Source organism: Phoenix dactylifera, chromosome 16 (assembly GCF_051530095.1).
Source record: "Phoenix dactylifera cultivar Ajwa chromosome 16, Ajwa_hap1_PhDact_Kaust_v1.1, whole genome shotgun sequence".
NCBI lineage: Eukaryota > Viridiplantae > Streptophyta > Magnoliopsida > Arecales > Arecaceae > Phoenix > Phoenix dactylifera.
The window spans coordinates 9914659-9937045 of NC_143205.1; the positions used below are offsets into that span (position 1 = coordinate 9914659).

Sequence of the window (22387 nt, forward strand, 5' to 3'; positions counted from 1 at the left end):
ATTCTGTGATTGTGATGTGCCATAAAAATCTCATAGCATGCCTTAAGTGGTAAAATTTAACACAACTTATCAATGCATATGACACAGGGGGAGCACATCTTGTGATAACTATGATTAACAAAAAGAGGAGTCTGAAATGAATACCAAAACAAAGGGGGAGTGATATGAATGACTAAATTCATTAATAGAAATAACTTGGACAAGGGGAGCACAACTTGAATATCCTTCAGTGGTTCATGGAAATATGCTGAATTTTACTAGGAAGTATGCTTTAAGCACCTAAGGATAATTTGTCCCCTTCATTGTTGATGACAAAAAGGGAGAGTAGATATAATAGAACTTATAGAACTTATATATTGAGTAGAACCAATATGGATATTGGATACATTGGAATGCAAAATACGAAATTCATACTCCAAAGTTGAATTAGAAAAGATAAAATTGAAGAATATTGGCTTTAAGATAATTGCCCTTCTGGAAAAGAAAGGGGGAGTCAAAAAGAACTTAGCTTTTAATTATCTTTAGCATCAATATTTCATTTTAACTTGATTCAAATTTAGTTGATATGCTAAAATTGCTCAAGAGCTATTCAGATTAATTTTATGCATAAGGATAGAACTGAAAATTGACTATTTTAAATTATGCACATTGTATCTAGCTCTAATCAAAACATTAGACTTGTACATCTGATCAAATACTGTGTATATGTTTAAAATTCGAATTTTGCATATACTCAGTGTTTTGTCATCATCAAAAAGGGGGAGATTGTTGACCCCCTAATGGATTTTGATGAATACAAAACACTAGAGTATAATTCCATTTATCTTAACAACTTAATTGAGGATTTCATGTGTTTTATTAAGAATATTGTTAAGAAATGTCTAGGCAAGTTCCTATAATTTTTATGGATTTATTGAAGAATTTTTGAGATGAAGAAAACAGATCAGGGACAGCCGAGACGTCTCCTGATGGTCTCAGAGACGTCTCTGGCACAAACAGGAAGAACTGGCACACTTGGAGACGTCCCCGGCACCTGGCGAGGCGTCTCGCAGGGTCGGAGTCGACTCTCTCAGTAGCGGAGTCGACTCTCTCAGTGGCGGCAGAAAGGCAGATTTCAAGTGATACGCGCGAGCCGTCCCCACAGTATGCGGAGTCGTCCCCGCAAGTTAAAAAAGTGAGTTTCCGAGTCGTCCCCAGTGTAGCGGAGTCGGCTCTCTCAGGGTTTTTCAGAGGATGTCTTTTTCGGAGTTAAGGCAGCGGAGACGTCCCCTGAAAGAGCGGAGTCGACTCTCTCAGAGAATTCCAGAAGACATGTTTTTCGGAGTTATAACGACGGAGTCGTCCCCAAGGCAGCGGAGTCGTCCCCATGCAAAAAGTGCAAACAAGCCGAGACGTCCCTGTAAAGCGCCGAGACGACCCTCTCAGGAAAACAGAAAAACAAGGATTCAAACCGTTCATCATCGGAGTCGTCCCCGTAAAGTGCCGAGTCGACCCCAAACAAAGTGAAAAGTAAATTTATACAGCCGAGACGTCTCGCGTTGAAGCGGAGACGTCTCCGGAGCGCCTGGGACGCGACTGACAACTTTTGCAGGTTTGGTTTGAATTTCAAATCTCTTTTACTTTATCTCTAACGGCTATATTTGCTTTTTGGGCTATAAAAGGGAGCTCCTAAGTGCTTCTCAACAACTTCTCACCAACCCAAAGCAAGATCATTCAAGAGAGAAGAAAGAAAAAGAGGTTCAAGGGAGTTAGTGCATTCAAGTGAAGAAATCAAGTGCCTTCAAGCTTCCCAACTGATTTCAAGCTCGACTACTCTCTTCCGCTCGGGATTCAAAGCTCACACTCAAGCCTACGCGATCCACATCGGAAGAATCATCATTTCCCACGCTTCCAACGGCAAAAGGATTCTTCCGGGTTTTATAGTTTATCATTGTTATATTTGCTTATTTAGAGCTTTCCAATCGTTTGTAAAACTCTTTCAATATTGTGCTTGTTCCAGTCAAGGGACTTGGAACAAGGGAAAGGCGTCCCAAGCCTAGGTGAAATTGGGGGTTATAGGGTTTGTTGTTAGCCCGGTGTAAAACAACGAGTTGGGTAGTGCACTCGCAAAACTACCGGACTGTAATCTTGGATTATAGTGGAAATTCCCAAAGGTGCTTTGGGGAGTGGATGTAGGAGCAGTGGAAGCTCCGAACCACTATAAAACCGTGTGTTTGCGATTGGTTGTTTTCATACCTCTATCTTTGCTTTAGTTCATTCATTTGTGCGTTTTACCTTTTAAATAGTCAAAAAGTTTTAAAACACCCAATTCACCCCCCTCTTGGGTGACCATCTCTGGGCAACAAGATCTATGTAATTTTTGGATACAAGTCTTAATGTTCAACCCAAAACATAAAAAAAAATCCTTGATTTGGATCCAAATTGTTTTTATGCATGAATCTCATATCAAACAATATTTAGTCCTCATTTGACAAAATACCCCATGATTTTTTTCTATTAAACATGAAATTCCACCTAGATTTTGAAGAAATAAGGAAAAAGAGCGAGAGAAATTTTACCTAGCTAGAATGATTTTAGAACGTTAAAAAACAAAAATCAAGTTTTAATCCTACAGATCAATCTCCCTAGGCAGCATAGTTCACCATACCGGTCTGAACAGGGTTGTACAAGGCATACCATATCGGTGGCATACCGACACTCGATGTGCCAAAAAGATTACGTATCATACTGTACCGACACAGTGCTGGTGTGGTACCGGTACGGGGTTCAGTAATAAGACCGCGAATCTTGCTAGAAAGTATTCCTTATCGCTTCATTTTGAGCTCCAAATAGTGGGGAACAATTGCAAAAGGAGCCTCTTAGTTATCCCAAGAGGTACCTCCTAACACAACTCAATTTAGGATTGGTTTGGGCTTGGTTTGGGACAAAGTGACCTCAATCTGCACCAAATCGCTAGGTCTGGGTCTGTTTCAGTGGTTTGGGTGGTATTTGTCTGAATATATATCCCTTTTGTATTGCCAAGGGTTCCATAAAATGCACATCAATGGCCACATGCCATACAAACCAATATTTCAAACTTTGCTTAAGATTGAATTGAATGATGGACTATAAAATACATCATGTACCTCCTAACTATTGCTAGTATATCATCATGTGCTTACACCCATAATTTCATGCATAGTGTTACCAAGACACTTGACATGAGGACCAAGTGTCTAAATGTCCTCAAGTGTCGGACATGGCAGCCTCCAACAACCTTGGCATGGGGAGGTAGCATATACATGTGCGCATGTCTTTTGATGCTTATTCAAAAAAGCAAGAAACTTAGAATTATAGGAGCTATTTAAAGAGCAAATTAATGGAATAGCCATACGTCTGCAAGTTGTTTAATTTATTTGACGAACCATGATATACTTATATTTAGATTATAGTGATATTTGCTTAAGGTGTCCATATAATCTCAATAACTTTATATTAAACATATAAGGACACTTAGCTTGAAGTGTCCAGAAGAATGTAAGGACACTTCACTTAATGCGTTCAAAAAAAAAAACCTTAAGGATACTTCATTGAAAGTATCCAAAACAGAAAACTAACAGGCGACTTCATTGAAAGTACGCTATATGATGCTCCAAAAAAGTGCCAAGTATTTGACACTTTCTGCTGACATCAGCATGGCACTTCGAAGTGAAGTGTCAAGCCATGCCACGTCATGTCCTACCATGTCCAAGCGTCCAAAATTATGGACACTTCCCGACAGCTTAAAAATGAAGTTTCTAGATAACATTGTTCATGATGCACTCTAAAAATCATAGTGGCCAACAATTAATCATGCGATAAACAAGAAATGCCTGCAACTTTCATGCTCATTATATGATGCGACACATTATGTAGCAGCAATCATCAACCACCATTAACTATCGACTATCAAGTACGACATTGACCACACAAAGTAGGGAGCAATCATATCATTTAATGCATTTATGTGTTTTTAAATGTCGCATGATGTGCCATTGCTCATGTACCAATCATCTATCATTTTATGTGATACACCTTTTAGATCATTGAAACCCACTTCTTTATCAATCGAAGCCTATAATACCATCAATTTACTCAAAAAATCACAATATACACATTATTACCAAAGTATGTAACAGATCATATAATTGTCATCATAGCAGGTTATCAAGATTGTATAACATAACCAGCGTATTTTCAGTGCTCACCATGCACTTGATGACCATAACACACCATGTACCATCTTGCTCTGTACTAATCATATATCAATAGAGCACCACTTTGTGATGTGGCAACCATTTTATTCATATATTATATGATTCATTAATAATATTTCACAATATAATTATTCAATTGTGTGGCTTGTTAATCATCTCATCAGTTGTATAGTTAGTATGGTGTGTTGAAGCAATTAATTCCTGGTCAGCTATACAGCAAGCATGGAAGGTTCTATAATCCATATTATATGCAGAATCTGTTTCAGTATCACTTATTAAATATATCTTCAAATATAAGGTATTAAGGTTATGCTGGTTAGTTTTCATCAAAGAGACCACCCTTACACAGAATATCTAGGCTCAGTTTAATCAACCCTTTTGAATATTCATGTCGATCAGCACAATATATCCATTGACAAAGCTTTTTCAAAATTCAAATCCTTTTTCCATCCCCTAACTTACTTTTAAACATGAATGCAATCTCCCTCCTAGTTTTCCCTCAACCGTTCATTGCACATTTGCTAGTTTACCATAGTATCCTCAACTAAGTCAACTAGCATGGCTGCTCTAATCATTTCTTGTTCTCATGGTTCACTGTACCACCCCAAACCATTCCAAGGGAGAATTAGAACAGTTTCCCCCCTTAGTGCGAAACTGAGGCCGAAGCGCTTGAGTGGTACCTCGGTTTGGCCCAATTTTGCACAAAAATACCGCCAACCCCACTCCCTTCCCCGAGCGCTTTAATAAAAGAGGTGGGAGGCTGAGAAGGCCTCCCATGCCTTAGCCTGTCCCACACCTTTTCTTAAAAAATCATGAAAAATCACTACAAGGGCCAGATTTTATCGGATCTAAGCTAGATCCTAGGTGAAAACTAATAATGGTCCTCTCCCTCTTTTTTCAATTTTGAGGCAAGAAAATGAGAAAATGAGGGAAAATCATGCAAAAAATTTTATTTTTGGCATGATTTCATGATATGTTGTAGTTCTATGAATGATCTACGCAATGCCGCCAAAATTATGATGTTTCATTAACTCTTTAATTTTTCAAATTAAAATATATTTTTGATTGAAAATTAATAAAAATAAAATAATAATCAAAAAATTACTTTAAGATTAGTAGCATATTTAGAGGTGTGCGTGCTAGCTCCTTCAGCAAACACACCAATTCAACTCGCCACTGAGCTTAACATCAATTATCTTACACTTGGTTTCTTCTCTCTACCATGAATGTTGTATTAGTCTTACAAAGATCAAGGGCCTTCACCCAAAAAAGAAAAAAAAGGGACCTTCAATAAGTGCACTTGGGCTCTGGTGGTTGCGGTTGCTGGGTCCAAGTCAACCAACATAATGCTCAATTCATCTAACTTCATTTTGGGCCAAGGATTCAACGGCCAACCATGTCGGTCCATGATGTGCTCTAGCATGCCAACAAGATGCTAGCACTAGGCATGCAAGCATTAGGCTAGCGTGTGTGCCACGATACCCTGTCTATCACAGGGTATAGGTTCATTCCAGCAATATCGGTCATGCCAGTTTGGTATGGCATATGATTTGTAGTTTTGTACCACTCTAAACTATGTAAACTTTTTATTAATTTGTCTTCTTTTTGCAGAACACAGCACAGCTTGTGTCTAAACAACATGACGACAGATACATACTATGCTGGATAGTCAACACCTGGAATTTGAATTCCTGCTCTGGACACAATCTTTGAACCTAATTCCCAGACCTAAACCCTATTTGCTCTCACAACCATTTCCCCTTTTAGTTATTTATTTGACTTCTATACGTATTTTTCCTTGGTTTTTCCCCTGAAACTTAGTGAATAAACACTGGTTATATGAGTTTTGCTCCCTGTAACTCTCAAAGCTGATTGTCCTTGTAAACACTGGAGCTCTTTTAAGGTCACACATGGTAACATCAGCTTTGATAAAGGTCAAAAAAAGTTCTCACTAATGAAATAATCGTTTACAATCAGTAAATTAAGTTAAGAAGTGAACATGAGAATGTCACACTGACATGGTGGCAAAGGGTATTTGCCCCCAAAAAAAGATAAAAACATGACCATGTGGATACATCATTATTTCTAGAATCTAATGTTGCCAAATTCTAACACCAAGATTTCTATTTGGTATCCAAATAAGCTTCACAACAACAATAAATTTCACACTAAGATATATAAAACGACATGAGCTAAAGTTATTGAACCATATTACAGATATGCATGCAATAATGTGGCATGACTTGACATGCTTAGGTGCACGTGCACACAGATGCCCATGTACCTAGACGAGAAATGCAACATATTTGCAACAATCTGTCAACACAAATCCACAAATAATTTTCACAAACCTGGTCATCTAGCATCCGTGAGAATTCTTTGAGAATCTGGCGACGGTTTTTTTCACCTTGCTGTGTTTGTTGAACATACTGCCTCACTCGCTTCTTCATCAACTTATAATTAATATAGTATCTAAAAGGAATAAGGTAAAGAAAATAGTTCATAAGGTCTTAAGAAAAGAAGGTTTCTGCAAAATTAGCCTAAAATGGCTCAAAGTTGAGCTACAATGAATATGTAATAGCCATACATACATCCATTTTACTTCCTACTATCATTGCATTCTAAGAATTAGTGCTGAATTCCTAGAAAAACGCTCTTCAGGCAGCAAAGGGCTTGCTATGGAACCTAGAAGTCCAGTTGAACCTAGAAACTGAACAGAAATCATTTAGCATTTTTCTATACATTAAAATAGTCTTAACAACAAGGAAAGGAAGACTAGGTTTTATGTAAAGGATTGCATTTCTCTTTTAGGATTAAATACATAAAATCATTATTCATACAGAGGGGATACAACATAAGGACTTCTAGAACTGTCCTCTCCAGAACACTTCAAAATGGTGTACTGATGGGATATGGTGCTTTATTTCCGGTATAGTCTCTCCTAATCCTTTTCTAGTTGATACTTTAATTCTAAGTTCTAAGTGCTTATCTTTCTCTTGTTTTCATTTAACACTTTCAATTAACTTGTTTTGTTCCTTAATCATGAGGAAAAGGAAACATAACCATCAAGCCCAGTCCAAAATATTTGGAGAGGATTTACCAAACATTCCTATTTAGGACTACCTTTGATTGCATTTCAAGCTTTGCAATATCCTGTCTACAATCTCCAATCATGTTATCTTAGTTCCTCTCTTCTTCCCTCTTTTAACAATGATGTAACACTCTTTACTAGAACCCCCTAGATCTTCATTATATTTATGTTCATGACATCTCAATCAATGCTCTATCACTTATTTTGTGCAAGTCCTACAACTCTACTAATATACTTATCTCCCTATCTATAATTCCTAAATTTATTGCCCCATCTTAATATTCCCATTTTTTGACACTCCCAACTTATTTTCTTAGACTTCAATAATTGCCCAACATTTTGATGTATATGACTTGGCTGGCCTTTATTGTTCCTCTAAAAATATTTCCTTCAAGTTGCCAAGGCATGTGCAAATCATATAATTACCTAAAAGCATGTGTCCATTTCATCCAATTGCCCCTAATTCTGTTAGATGTATTCTCATCTACCTCTCCATTTTTTCTATAATATATTAAAGGGGACAGAAACAATCACAGCATAACATCTCATATAACAATTTTGATTAGGGCCTCATCTATATTTGTAATTCCAGTAAACTTGAATTACATATGTTATATTCTTATTCTGCTGATTCATAAGCCTTTATGTTTTAAGCTTTCATCCTTAAATTCAATTAGCATTTAATCTTGTTCTTTTCTGATAAATCAACACTATATCATCTGCAATAACATACAAACCAAGGTTCGTCATACCGATTGTACCAATGTACCGGTGGGTGTCGGAAATGGTACAGTACCGAACCGAACCGGTACTGCATTGGTGAAGACCAAAAGAAAAAAAAATCCCGCACGGACGTGCATGCGTCCGCGCGGGCGTGGTTCTCTATGCGGCCCGGCGCGGGACGCGCTTGTTGGCGGGTCGGCTATGCGCGGTCCAAGAGCCCCACGCTAATCATTTGCTCGAGGGATAGTTGTTGTGTTGGACCATCTTAGATGGGTAACGCGACTATCTCTTGCTGCCTTAGGAACCTTGCCTATGCTCTCTTATGATGGTGCTCAGCCAAGGAAAAGAATCAAGGATATGGGGATGAAAACAATGACTCTATTCCAATAGACAACGGATGAAAAGACTCTAGCAAGATCGGGAAGAAATCATGCTAGCCTAATACAATCTAAAGGGAGTTGATGTATCCACCCCTAGCCCAAGCCTTGCGGCCGAAGACTCTCCTAAGAGAACTAAAGGAATAACCCTTACAATGATGAATTCAGAAATTGGATGCCTCTAAGGGCCCTAATGGCTCCTTTTTATAGGCCTATTGCCCATGTGCCCAATTAGCTTATTGGTAGAAACATTTTGAAATTCAAAAACACTCCTAATCTGCCGAACAAGGGATCCAAACTAAGTATGGTCCCTTGCGGTCACATGCTGAAAATCCCGAAGTTTTTAGGCACCCGGGATCCATTGCATGGCTGGCCAATGCATGTGTCTCGTTCTCCCTTTGCCGCTTGTCCCTGCCTTGCTCCTGATTTGGTAAGTTGTTGCAGTCCTGGCTGGCCGGGTCTTGGTCTTTGGCTGGCCACAGTTGGCCCTTGCTCCTGGTTCTCCCATGGATTGCTGACTTAGCTTCCTTGGGTCCTTTGATGTCTCGGCCTGATGCATCTAGGCCGCTGGCTGCCCCTGCTCGTTTCCTATGGAAGAGTCCTTGGACTTCTCTATAGATTCTGCTGAAGATCCTTTTGGGAGTCTTACCATCCTTGCTCCTTTACTTGTCCTCGGATGCTTGACACATGGCTAGGCATGTTGTTGGCCGAGCCTGCTGTTGTGCTGGCCGAGTGCTTCCTTTTCTACCTTTGGGAGCGTTACCTTCTTTGCTCCCTTGCTTGTCGAAAGCGTAGTCCTCTTGGGTTGATGTGTGTGGTGGCCCCGAACCTCGCGCAAGCTTTGGGAATGGCTTGCACATGGTTGGGTCGGCTGCTGATGAGGTTGGTCGAGGGTTGGATGAATTTGGCCCGAGTCTTGGCTTTGGCCGAGGCCGACCTCGACTGAGCCACCATAGATTTGGCTCGGCGGGTTGGGGGTCTCATCATTCGCCCTCTCTTGGAGAAGACCCTTGTCCTCAAGGGTAATATCAAGGACCAATTTCCCCTCCTTGCGGGACAAAACGTCTGCCACCTTGTTTTCTTTTTCTAGTTGATAGACAATATCATATTCAAAACCAAAGAGTTTACTGAAATTTTTGTTGTTCTGGAGTCACGATCTTTTGTTGGAGTAGGTGTTGTAGGGCTTGCTAGTCGGTCACAATGTTGTAGGTTGCGGTTTGGAAGAGCCCGCGGCCGCATGTGGTGGAAACCGCAGCCCAAAGAAGTGAAGAAACTTACCCGGGAAGAGTTACAAGAATACATAGAGAAACGTCTTTGTTTCAAGTGCTGCACAAAGTGAGAAAAGGGCCACAAGTGCAAAACCGGCCAATCCTATGTTATCCACATCACTTGCAAGGAGGATGAGGCCGTGGAAGAGGTTGTTGCAACCTCAGATAGCAGCAGCTCTGAAGCCGAACCAATGGAAGCCAATGCCCTGAGTCCCATTTCAAATGATGCCGAGCTATCCTTGCATGCGTTATCCGGAGTTCAGCGACCTTCTACCATAAGGATGACAGCTTGGATCAACAAATACGAGGTATCCCTACTCGTTGATAATGGTTCCTCTCGTAACTTCATAAATCCGAAAACCCTTCAACGGGTTGGTCTCAAGGGAGCTGCCACCGAACCGTTTGACGTCAAAGTAGCAAGTGGCAAGCGTCTCAAGTGCCAAGAGGTTGTCAAGGATGTCCGGCTCAATGTCCAAGGAGGGTGGATCTCAGTCGGCCTAAATGTGTTACAACTTGTAAGCCTTAATGTCGTTCTTGGCAATGCATGGCTTCAGAGTATAGGAAAGGTGGTCACCGACTATGATACGATAACCATGGAATTCAAAATTGGTGGAAGGAAGAAGTGAACAGCCCTCAACCACAAAAAGGTCCGGCCTTGCGAGGCCAACATGCTCAAATGCCTATGCTGTGGGGGAGCTCTTTGCTTCGCCGTGGTGCTGTCCAACCGAGAAGGGGCTGCGAAGAGACCTCAACCGCAGCCGGATGAGGAGTTGCGAGGCTTGCCCTTGTGGATCCGACAACTCATAAAAGCACACCAAGGCGTCTTGGAGATGCCTACTACCCTTCCACCTCAGCGCACCTTCAACCACCCCATCCGGCTGAAAGATGAGAGCAAACCAATAAACGTGCCACCATATAGGTATGCTCACTTCTAAAAAGGGGAAATCGAAAAGCAAGTAGATGATATGTTGAAACGAGGATTAATCCGACCAAGCACTAGTCCCTTCTCATCACCAGTCCTCTTGGTGGGAAAGAAAGATGGATCATGGAGATTTTGCACTGACTATCGGGCCTTGAATGAGGCTACAATCAAAGACTGATTCTCTATTCCAACTGTTGATGAAATGCTTGATGAAGTCCACGGCGCCAAGTATTTCACAAGGCTCGATCTTCGGGCCGGATACCACCAGATCCGGATGCAAGAAGAAGATGTCCATAAGACAGCATTCTGCACCCATTCCGGCCACTACGAGTACCTTGTCATGCCATTCGGCTTGTGCAATGCTCCATCTACATTTCAAGCTGCCATGGATGAGGTATTTAGACCGCACCTACGCAAGTTTGTCATTGTTTTCTTTGATGACATACTTGTGTACTCCAAATCCATGGATGAGCACATGCAACACTTAGACCTTGTCTTGTGTATTTTGGAAGAACACCACTTCTACATCAAACCTTCCAAGTGCGCCTTTGTCCAAGAAGAGCTCAAGTATCTTGGGCACATTGTTTCCGGCGATGGTGTGCGCGTCGACTCACGCAAGATTGAGGCCATAACTGATTGGCCATTGCCCAAAGATGTCTAGGCTTTGAGAGGGTTTCTAGGACTCACCAGATATTATAGGCAGTTTGTGAGGGACTACGGTCTCATTGCAAAACTGCTGACGGCCATGCTGAAGAAGGATGGGTTTAAGTGGACAAATGCAACCCAACAAGCCTTTGAAAACCTAAAGAGGGCCATGACTCAAACCCTCATGCTTGCTTTTTCCGACTTCAGCAAACCATTCCAAGTATTCACGGATGCAAGCAACGCAGGAATCGGTGCAGTCCTAGCACAAGAAAGGCGACCCTTGGCTTTCATATCCAAAGCCTTTAGGCCGCAAAAGAAGGCTTGGAGCATGCATGAACGAGAATTGCATGCGGTGGTGCATGCAGCCAAAGTTTGGAGACCATACCTGCTCGGAAAGCGCTTCACCATCGTGATCGACCAGCAAGCCCTACGACACCTACTTCAACAAAAGATTGTGACTCCAGAACAACAAAAATTCCTGGTAAAACTCCTTTGTTTTGAATATGATATTATCTATCAACCAGAAAAAGAAAACAAGGTGGCGGACGCCTTGTCCCGCAAGGAGGGGAGCCCAGTCCTTAACATCACCCTTGAGGACAAGGGTCTTATCCAAGAGAGGGGGAATGATGAGACCGCTAGCCCGCCGAGCCAAATCCATAATCGCTCGATCGAGGTCGACCCCGGCAAAAGCCAAGATTCGGGCCAAATTCATTGCATGGAGGTCTGCCCAACCCTCAGCTAACCTTACCAGCAGCCGGCCCGACCATGCGCAAGCCATTCCCAACACTTGCACGAGGTTCGGGGCCACCACATGCACCAGCCCAAGAGGACTGCGCGCTCGGCCATAGGCCTCGCACAGTACCTCTTGACCGCAGCCATTCGGCCTACGTACGGCACATGCCTTCAATCCTTGCACAAGCAACAACATGCGGTCAACCGCACATCCACTCCGTAGCAACCGCGCGCGACCGACCGCGCACCTCAACAGCACCCGACCATGCACAAGCCATTCCCAGTGCAAGGCCGACCCCAAGTGGACAACCACACCCTTGGGCGCACCCCTGCACACAAGGGCCCGACCTCACCGCAGCCTTTAGCGGCCGGTGCTCAGCCAAGCCGCCAAACCGCGATGCACCAACGTTCGGCACAAGTGCAACAACTACAATACGCTGCCCCTGAGCCTTGGACGAGCACAACAACGGGCGACAACAAGGGGCACCAACCCATTCATGCGCATAAGTGCACACGCGCACAAAAAAGAGGTCAAGCAGCAACAACATCCGGGAGCAACACATACCCGGTCAAATGGACCAAGGTCGGTGCACCACCGGACTGGAATTCAGCCACACAAGCTCGGCATGCGAATGCAATGAGCAGCATGCAACAACACCCAGTCAAGTGCAATCGGGCCAACCAAATCAGCAACATGCGCACGAGCTGAACCCATGCAAATCAGGCATATCAGGCCAAGCCCGACCACATTAGCACATGCCAAACCGAACACAATCCAAGAGGCAGCACGCCATCTAGCTCATTCAGCACATGTGCGTCCAAACATCAAAAAAGGAGGCTCTCAGCCAGCACAAGCAACAAGCCGAGACACATGTCCAGGATCCGAGAGCAAGCAAGGGAGCAAAGAAGATAAGGCTCCCAAAGGCAAAAAAGGAAGCACTCGGCCAGCACAACAGCAGGCTCGGCCAACAACAGGCCGAGCCATGTGTCAAGCATCCAAGGACAAGTAAAGGAGCAAGGATGGTAAGACTCCCAAAAGCATCTTCAGTAGAATCTATGGAGAAGTTCAAGGACTCTTCCATAGGAAACGAGCAGGGGCAGCCAGCGGCCTAGATGCATTAGGCCGAGACATCAAAGGACCCAAGGAAGCTAAGGCCCTGTTTGGGGGAGCTGTTGGAAGTAGAGCTGTTGGAAGTAGAGCTGTTGAAAGTAGAGCTGTCTGAAGTAGAGCTGTTATAAAAAGCTGTTTACTGTTTGGTAACTACATTCGTAAAGTGTTGTGGTACTTGGTTTTGTGTTTGGTAAACAAACTGAGAAAGCACTTTTGTATGACAAAATTACCAGAAAGGACATTGCATAGTATTATACAACAGAACATAATAAAACATAACATAAATTAGTATATAAATATACGTTATAGTATAATATTATTGTAATATAAATTAATATTATGTTAATATAGCATAATAGTAATATAATTATTAGAGTAAATTAATATTTGGTAATATAACATAATATTAAATTATTTAACATAACATATTAATGTATTATGATATAATGTAATATATATTATATTTATAGTATAATACAATAATAAAAGTATAAAATATTATAATTATTAATATAAATTAATTTCTCATAATATAACATAATATTAAATTATTTAAAATAACATATTAATGTATTATAATGTAATGTAATATAATATAATATTTATAGTATAATACAATAATAAAGGTATAAAATATTATAATTATTAGTATAAATTATTTTTTTATAATATAACATAATATTAAATTATTTAAAATAACATATTAATATTTCTCGCGGTCCAGGGGCTCTTCTTCGTGGTCCACGCTCGAGGAGGACCTCAGCGTGGGCCGCGAGGTTGATGATTAAAAAAAAAACAATAGATTGATTTTGGAAGGTACGGAGAAGGATTAAAAATTTTTTCTTCTAAAATGTTGTTCAAGAGATGCATACAAAAATTGAAAAGAAAAATACCTTTTCTTACGGAAGGGAGTCTGACGGCTAGGGTTCTTGGCTCCAGCAAATTTTTAGGTTTATAAAGGGACAAGCTATGTAATTATTATATTTTAATATGGGCATTTTTGTCAAAAATACAGCTTTCCGAAAAAGCTGAAATAGCTTCCTCCCAAAAGCTCCAAATTGGAGCTTCCTCCCAAAAGCTATTTTCAGCTTCCCGCAAAAGCTGAAACAGCTTTTTGAAAAATTTACCAAACACAGTTTTTCATCTAAAAGTACTTTTGGAGGGCCAGAAAGCACTCTGGCCCTCCAAAAGCTCCCCCAAACAGGGCCTAAGTCAGCAATCCGTGGGAGAACCAGGAGCAAGGGCCAACTGTGGCCAGCCAAAGACTAAGATTCGGCCAGCCAAGAGCGCAACAACTTACCAAATCAGGAGCAAGGCAGGGACAAGTAGCAAAGGGAGAACGGGACACACGCATTGGCCAGCCATGCAACGGATCCTGGGTGCCCAAAAACTTCAGGATTTCAACATGTGACCGTAAGGGACCATACTTAGTTTGGATCCCTTGTGTGGCAGATTAGGAGTGTTTTTGAATTCCCAAATGTTTCCGCCAAAAAGCCAATTGGGCACATGAGCAATAGGCCTATAAAAAGAAGCCATTAGGGCCCTCAGAGGGCATCCAATTTCTGAATTCATCATTATTAGGGGTATTCCTTTAGTTCTCTTAGGAGAGTTTTCGGCCGCAAGGCTTGGGCTAGGGGTGGGAACATCAACCCCCTCTAGATTGTATTAGGCTAGCATGATTTCTTTTCGATCTTGCTAGAGTTCTTTCATCCGTTGTCTATTGCAATAGTCATTGTTTTCATCCCCACATCCTTGATTCTTTCCCTTGGCCAAGCACCATCATCGGAGAGCATAGGCAAGATTCCAATGGCAGCAAGAGATAGTCGCGTTACCCATCTAAGACAGTCCAACACAACAACAATCCCTCGAGCAAAGGATCATTGGCGTGGGGCTCTAGGACCGCACATAGCCCACCCCCCAACAATGCTGCGCCCCCGCTTGGGCCGGTGGGAATCGGCTTGGTTCGAACCGGTACAAGTATGTACGGGTGCGAACTGAGCCGGTTCGCACCGGTACAAGTATGTACGGGTGCGAACCGAGCCGGTTCGCACCAATACACGTACGGAACCATTCGATTCCGACCTAGAAGTGGTCGGAACAAAAATAATAGGTTGTACCAAATCGGTGCTTATCGGCACCGGTTCCGGTCGGTTCAGCATACCATGGTACAAATCGTGATAATTTTTCTAAACAATAGATGTAATTCATCTAAATTAGCACAAGAGAATACAGGCTTAGTGGTGAACTATGGTGTAAGGTCAATATGACAGGAAGCACATGTCATATCACACTACACTGAAGGCTTGTCATTGGTCCAGACTACAGCATATATGTCAACCGTTTCAATGGATTGTTCATGCACTTATGGCTCCCAAATTAACTTTCTTGATACACTAGCATAAGTTTTCTCTAATTTGATAAGGAACATATGTAGAATTTTTTCCTCTTTTACTGTATATTGTTCTATTAATCGCCTACATAAGAAGATAGCCTCAATGTTTTGACTTACCTGGCATTGAACCTAACTTGTTCTTTTTGACTTGCCTGGCATTGAACCTAACTGGTTCTCTAAAGTTGGTGTCATTTCTCTTAGTCGGAGTGTAGTTACCCTTTCCTATAACTTCATAGGGTGGCTCACAAGTTTTTGATTCCATGAGAATAAGAGCAATTTCCACATATTACTTACCAATGAGCATATAATACATTATCTCTAATCTCTGACAGTTTCTTCATTTCAAAATCAAATTAAATAAGTTCATTATCCCAGTTATCTCAATGTCTCCATGATTTTCCAAAGTTTAATCAATATTTCATCTGGTTCTAGTTGAATCTTCTTCAAAACACTGTCCACTTAAAATATGAACTGTGTGAAAAGAAACTTGGCAAGTCCTTAATTTTGCCTCTTCTATAGAGATTTCTCTATTAGTATTCTCTTTTCATAGTTTTTTTTTGTAAATAACACTGTCAACTTCTTCCTCCACTTTCCCTAATCCTATTGTATTCACTCTTAATACATCTTATTGATCATTCATTCAATTTAGATTTATGGTACTCATCATTAATTTCCTCATCTTTATATTCCCTTTCCCTCATTTTTTAAAGGAAAGTTCAATCCTATCTTCCTTTGAACCAAATATATCATGTAAATGACCATAGGCAGCAAATGTTCAGACTTAATTAATCGCATTTTATATCTCTCTTAGCCTTTATGCACCTTTCTAAGTCCTTTATGCCATTTGTTGTTTACCAATGTTAAATACTCTTCGATAGCTTCTTGTACATTAGTACATCATTGCACCAACTAGTATTAATATGCCTATGTTTTTGCCTTTTAACTTGGTATGATTTTTAAAATAATCACTTAATATAATTTAACAAAATGATGTACCAAAATGGTGTACCCCTAAAACATACAACACCAAGAAACTAATTTCAATGAGCAATGCTATGGTAACTCAGAAAAATAACTCAAAAATGTTACTCAGGTGGTTTTCACCAATCACTATGCTTTATTTAATGGCACACATTCATGATGACAATTCAAAGGGAGCAATGATAATACACCACACCAGCTGAGTAACTTTTTTTGAGTAATTTAAGCATTTCTCGATTCCAATACATGTGTCGAAGTTTGTGTGCAATGTAGTAGACTACTGTTTTGCTTTTCTTGATTTAAGAATTACATGCATTTTCCATCTAAAATCTGAAAAAACAGAAGGCATTCTTTTTACACTTTGCAATTAGAATGATATGCAGCGTGCATGTCAAATATCATCAAGTAAGGGGCTAAAAGTTTGAAAATAACAAGCATGTCACAAAAATCGATACACAAATTCTAAAGAATGGGGGGACTTTTTTTCAAGTTGTTCAAGCTAAGAAAATGATCACATCAAGGAATGAGGCCAACATAAGTTTTTAGGGTCAAATTTTGCCAAACTGGTACCAGGCCCGGACCGGCCAGCTACCAGTTCAGTATGGTACCGAAACATCTTGTAGCAAGCCGACATGACAGACATGACGGATTGGAAGAAGAGGAGGAAGAGAGGGAGAAAACCCTAACCATGACCCTAGAAGGAGGAGAATTGAGGGTGGAGAGAGAAGAAGGAGAGAAAGAGGGAGAGGAAGAGGGAGAGGTAGAAGGAGAAGAAGGAGAGGGAGGAAGAAAGAGAGAGAGGTATACAGGGCATCAACATCAATCGAATATGTTGGAATCGGTGTCAGCATTGATCGAGGGCATTAGGATTGGTGCCAGCATCAGTCGATAGTGGTGGCGTCAAGGTTGGTGGAGCCTTCGATGTCGACACCGATGGGGCTTCAAAGCTCCAATCATGGTAGAAGGGGAGGAGGAGAGAGAGAGGACGAAGGGGTCAGAAGGCCTCAAGGGGTTTCAATGATCGAACCATCCCAACCACTAAACCATCCTGGTTCTTAACTAGTTTGGTTCAGGACCATTCGGTGAACTCTAGTTAGAGTATTTACCTAGCACATATTGGAGGTGCATTTATATCCGAGTTTTGTATATAAGTTGATGAATGAACTATATATTTATATATAAAAGAATAAAGGTTTACAAGCATAGTAGCATCCTGCAGGTGATGGAGGGTATTATTAGCTTCAAACCCATGACCAAATGCCCAACTTCATTGGTCTCAACCTATGTTAGCGGCATGTGCTTTGACTTGTGGAGCTCGTGTCATGGAGGTTCGAGAGTGATATCCATCCCTTATCTAACCATCAAAAGATTCAAAACCAAATGCCTAATTACCCACAAAGATAAGTTGAGACTGGTAATGCAAGAGTAATACACAAGTGCATATAGATGCGTGCACATTCCCCATTCTAAAGTCAAGGTGGATCATACACTAGAAGATAGGCATGAGAAATAAAGGCTAATCATGAACTGTCAATTAAAAAAAGGAAAGCAGGAAAGTTGTGTAGCTTCAAGTCATGGCCCATAATCCCCTTGATGACAAATCAAGAGCAACATTAGTAACTAAGCAAACATGCAATTAAAAAAAGGAATGTAGGAAACTTTCAAAATCTGCGTCTACATACAAGACATGAGAATGGCACGACCAGAAATAAAGTTAGCACAGGATCATGCAGCAAGGAGATAGAGGTAAACATGAGCCTAACTAAATAAGTTTTGGTTTTCTTCTAAAATCTGAGTCTGGAAAAGATTTATTCCCTTTGAAGTATTCAATTCCAAATGAAAAAAAAAAACAAAAAACAAATTGACAGAGCTTAACAGACTGAAAAAAAGCATACCCTTTCCATTCTTGAACTTGATTTGCAATTAATTTCTTTCCAAAGTTAACCATCTTGACGTTGAATAGAGGTTACTACAATAGAAGAAATAATATACAAGACATCATTGGAAGTTCATAATAGAAATAAAATGATTAAATCAGCATAAACATTCATAGGAGTAATGGCATTTTCATTGATAAGATTAAACAACTAGGACATATAAGCTCAGTCCTTCAATGGAGCCTTCTTAAGTTGTCATTTGATGTGGAAAGACTTATTTGATGATGAATGAATGCACAGTTCATTATATTTATATTTCAGTGACTTCATCCCTGCTTGTTGAGAAAGTGATGTAATGATGAAAAGGCATGAAATTAGTTAAATAATATACAGCTCCCTTAAAATAATTGAACATCATTTGCATGTCAGCATCATGATATTACTAAATATAGCTGAAATAAGTCATTTTAGAACCAAGTACAATAGTTAACTTATATCAAAAGACAATCAAACAGGAAAATAAAAAAGCATCAAGCTAGTCAAGGAGAAACTTTATCTAGAGAGGTCAAAACTGATTTTCTTACCCATGACTTCTTTTATTAATTTAATCAATCATTATTCATGCAATAATAATTAAAACAACGGAATTGCACAATCATGTGATCATGTGAGTCTATGAAATAGTATGTTAAGGAAACAACTTGTTATTTGACTTCATTACTAGAACACCATTCAAATGAGCGCTTAATTCAAATAGCAAAGATACCAGACAAAAATAGAAAGCACTGTAGACAACAAGAAGAAGCATCCACTAGGAATCTTGAGATAAAAGGATCCTCCCATAGGATAGATTATAAACACTCAGGTAGTTAGCATATATTGGACACACTCTGGGCTGTGAGTTGGGATACCTAGAGAGGTTTTTGGAAATCAGATATAACTTAACCTGCGTTGGCAGGTTGGAGTGAGAGTTTCCTAGCCTCTTGCCTAATTATAAATGGAATATGGATTTGCTAGACCCAATGTCCCAGAAAATAGTGGCCAAATGAAATTTCATTCACAAGAAAAAGATTATTTCCTCACTATGATGACAAAACTATATAAAAATTAAACTACAACTAGATTGTCAGTCTGCCATCAGGTAGGCAGGAAGGCTTAAGCTTTCTATGATCCACTGGAGTAATTTTATCTAGAAAGAAATTGTTGCTCATATTTATTTCTCATTATATTCTTGTAAGTGCAATGAAAATATTCGATATAATCTAAATTCCAGTACAGGGTAAAAAACAATCATCACAAACGCATCCATCCCACTGTAAATGCTGCAATGTTTAATGACTCGATTTTTGCTTCTCCATCTACTATTGATAAGGGGAAACTGAAACCAAAGTTGATGGTCATATGTTTAACAGAAGCATGTTCAACTGCAAGGCCTGTATCAGCAGTACCATTCTGATATGCAGGAGATAAACTTAAGCTATTTTGAAACAACAGGTCAAAGATCAAACATGTTCTACCATATGAGTTACCTGAGAGAAAATGCATGTTTCTTTTTTAAAAAGAAGCAAAAGAGAAACCAAGTTTGCCACAACTTCCAAAAAGGTTGATTCTAGAAAGATATAATTAAGTAATGCTGGAAATACATGGATTTTGTATGTTTGACTTTGAATCATCCCATGAGACCGTAAAGCGGCAGTAATCTCAAGCTGAGTTATCCAAAACAAATAAGGGAGAATCATAAACCAAACTAGACTATATTAGTATAGGGTTGATCAATCAGGAAAGAACGAGTGCGCTCTACTCCAGGATAGGCTCTACTAGAATGTGTTTGTTGCAATGTCAATTGCAAGTAAATTTTTAAGAGACAAAAATTTTGGATTTAGCTGTTGTGAACTGAAAGTCTTGACTGTGGCAGCATAACTGATTATTTCTTCTTTTATAAAAAGAAAACAGAAAAAAAGGCCCTAATTAACCTACATAAACAGGAAACTTAACAGATCAAGATACTAGTTACACATTACAATGTTTATAGAGATAACAGAGTATATGCTCAAATTTTTTTCATTAAGATATGATAAGTCACCAACAAAAGTGCTCAAGAATTTGAAGATGTTAAATTGACAAAACTGGTGAGGAGACTCAGTTGCTTGTATAGTATTTGGGGAATTAAAATTTATAATCATTTGTGCTCTGCAAAAACATGTAAATCAGTCACTCTGATTTATTGCATATATGCCTTACCAGGAATGCAGGTGAAAACCACTAAAAGTATTATAATGTTTGTTTGTCCACATTTTTGTGTAATGAACTAGAGATCTGACAGATTTTCCTTCAAAAAAATATATATTATAATGTCGAATGATGTCAACAACTACTGCAACCAATTTGAGAGGTAAAGATTTCACTGGAACTTGATTGACAAAGAGGTGAGAACGTGACAAATACATAATCGCGACTTCACAACATACAGTTGCATAGTAAATTTACAGAAATATTCACCTGGACTAGTTTAAGTCACAACCGATATTAAGGAAAGTTTATTGTTATGACATGGAATTGGAAAAAGGCATGGACAGGAAGGCTGGAGAGATGGAGACAGAGTCAGAAGAAAGAGATCCAGATCCAGAGGAAGAGGGGCGCGCATAGAGAGAGAGAGAAAGGAGAAGAAGAAGAAGAAACCTGATTGTGAGATGGGTTAATGGATAGGCTTTACAAAACAATTACGCATAGCAAACAATACATAGAACTTCAAATGGAACTGTATAGTATTGCCAAGTCATGAATATAGTTAATGGCAGCAGGCATCATCTAGGGTCCGTTTTCACCCAACAAATAGACAAAAGAATAGTATGCAAAATCTATCCGTAGAAACATAGTTCAAATCAATCTGGTCATCTTCAGAGCATGGCCCTTTTAATCCTCCATAGGTGGTGTCCAGGTATCTCTCCAGATAAGCTCTCCTCTACAAAAGCATCTCCCGTTCATCCAATAAGTGATAAAAGAAAACCGAAGGCATACATTTTGACACCCCTCTCAGCTCATTAGAAGGAAAACGTAAACTCTGTATACATCTCCAAACAGGCCTTCTGTTCCATGATGAAAAGGATTATACAGCAAAATTTGACCCAATACAGTTTGATCCTAAATGAGACCCTTGCAATAATATCATGGAGTATATATTTTCTTACCTATTGGTTTCCCCAAAATACCTATGACAAGCTGCCACCTACCCTAGGAAATTGAAATTTCTCCATCTAATTAAATTTTAAAAATTGCTTGAGACTCTTACACATCAAGGCATCGAGAATTTATCATTCTTTTAGCATCTTTCTGTTATAATCAACAAACAAAAGATCCGCGAAGATTAAAAAAAAAATCTCTTTTGAGCCGCCTGGCAGCACCTTCAGATCCAAAGAGGCTGCAAACTTCTCTTCGTATCATCCCAATCCATTCTCTTTCAATCCATACATCAACAAATGTCAAATACAAGCAGACTAGTTACAAATCAACCAAATCTCAACTCATAATGATGCTAACAAAATTCCGTCTATTCAGAAACGAAATCATAATCCAAAACAGAAAACGAAGACAAGGCATTACCAGAGACGATTTCAGAACCTCGAGTTGAGTTCCGATGCTTCTTCCACACCGCTTAGATTACGATCAGCAACCAGAGAAAACTCTCGAACCAAATCTAACCAGAGAACAAAAACACAATAAAAAAAACGAGCCAGAAAAAAAACATAGATTCGATCTATTTATAACCAGAGAGAGAACGAGAGGAAGCGGGGGGGGGGGGGGGGGGGGGGGGGGGGCGAGGAGGGGAGAAGAATGGCCGGACCGAGCGAGGTGATCGCTGGACGAATTGGTCCCGAACGAGGCGGCGCTTCGCTTACGGTCTCCCAGTTTTATAGGCCGCCGTGTGCCGCCTTTGGGGAGAGAGAAGCGAAGTAGCGCGATGGTAGACTCACGAGTACCGAATTCTAATTTATTTCAAAACTTTGGGACTCTCAATCTTAGGAACCAATTTGAC

At 40.1% G+C, this 22387-nt stretch overlaps 1 protein-coding gene across 8 annotated transcripts in view; it reads right to left on the reverse strand.

The window, feature by feature from the left end:
• LOC103723345 (SPX domain-containing membrane protein OsI_21475-like) overlaps window positions 1-22372 on the reverse strand; it is a 76378-nt gene extending 54006 nt beyond the window's left edge. For 4 of the 8 annotated variants that reach the window (XM_088712694.2, XM_088712690.2, XM_088712693.2 and 1 more), the window contains exons 1-4: window positions 22196-22372; window positions 21955-22048; window positions 18373-18446; window positions 6587-6707 (exon numbers count right to left, since the gene is read on the reverse strand). Coding sequence is in view for 6 of the 8 variants with exons in the window: in XM_088712690.2 (XP_088568816.2) it covers window positions 6587-6707; window positions 18373-18425 (174 nt within the window). In the remaining 2 variants the exon portion in view is untranslated. Of the gene's footprint in view, window positions 1-6586; window positions 6708-6826; window positions 6928-18372; window positions 18447-21954; window positions 22049-22195 lie in introns of those variants that run through there. The other 4 variants (XM_088712695.2, XM_088712692.2, XM_088712691.2 and 1 more) reach the window with 3 other exon arrangements.
• Window positions 22373-22387: the final 15 nt, after the last annotated feature.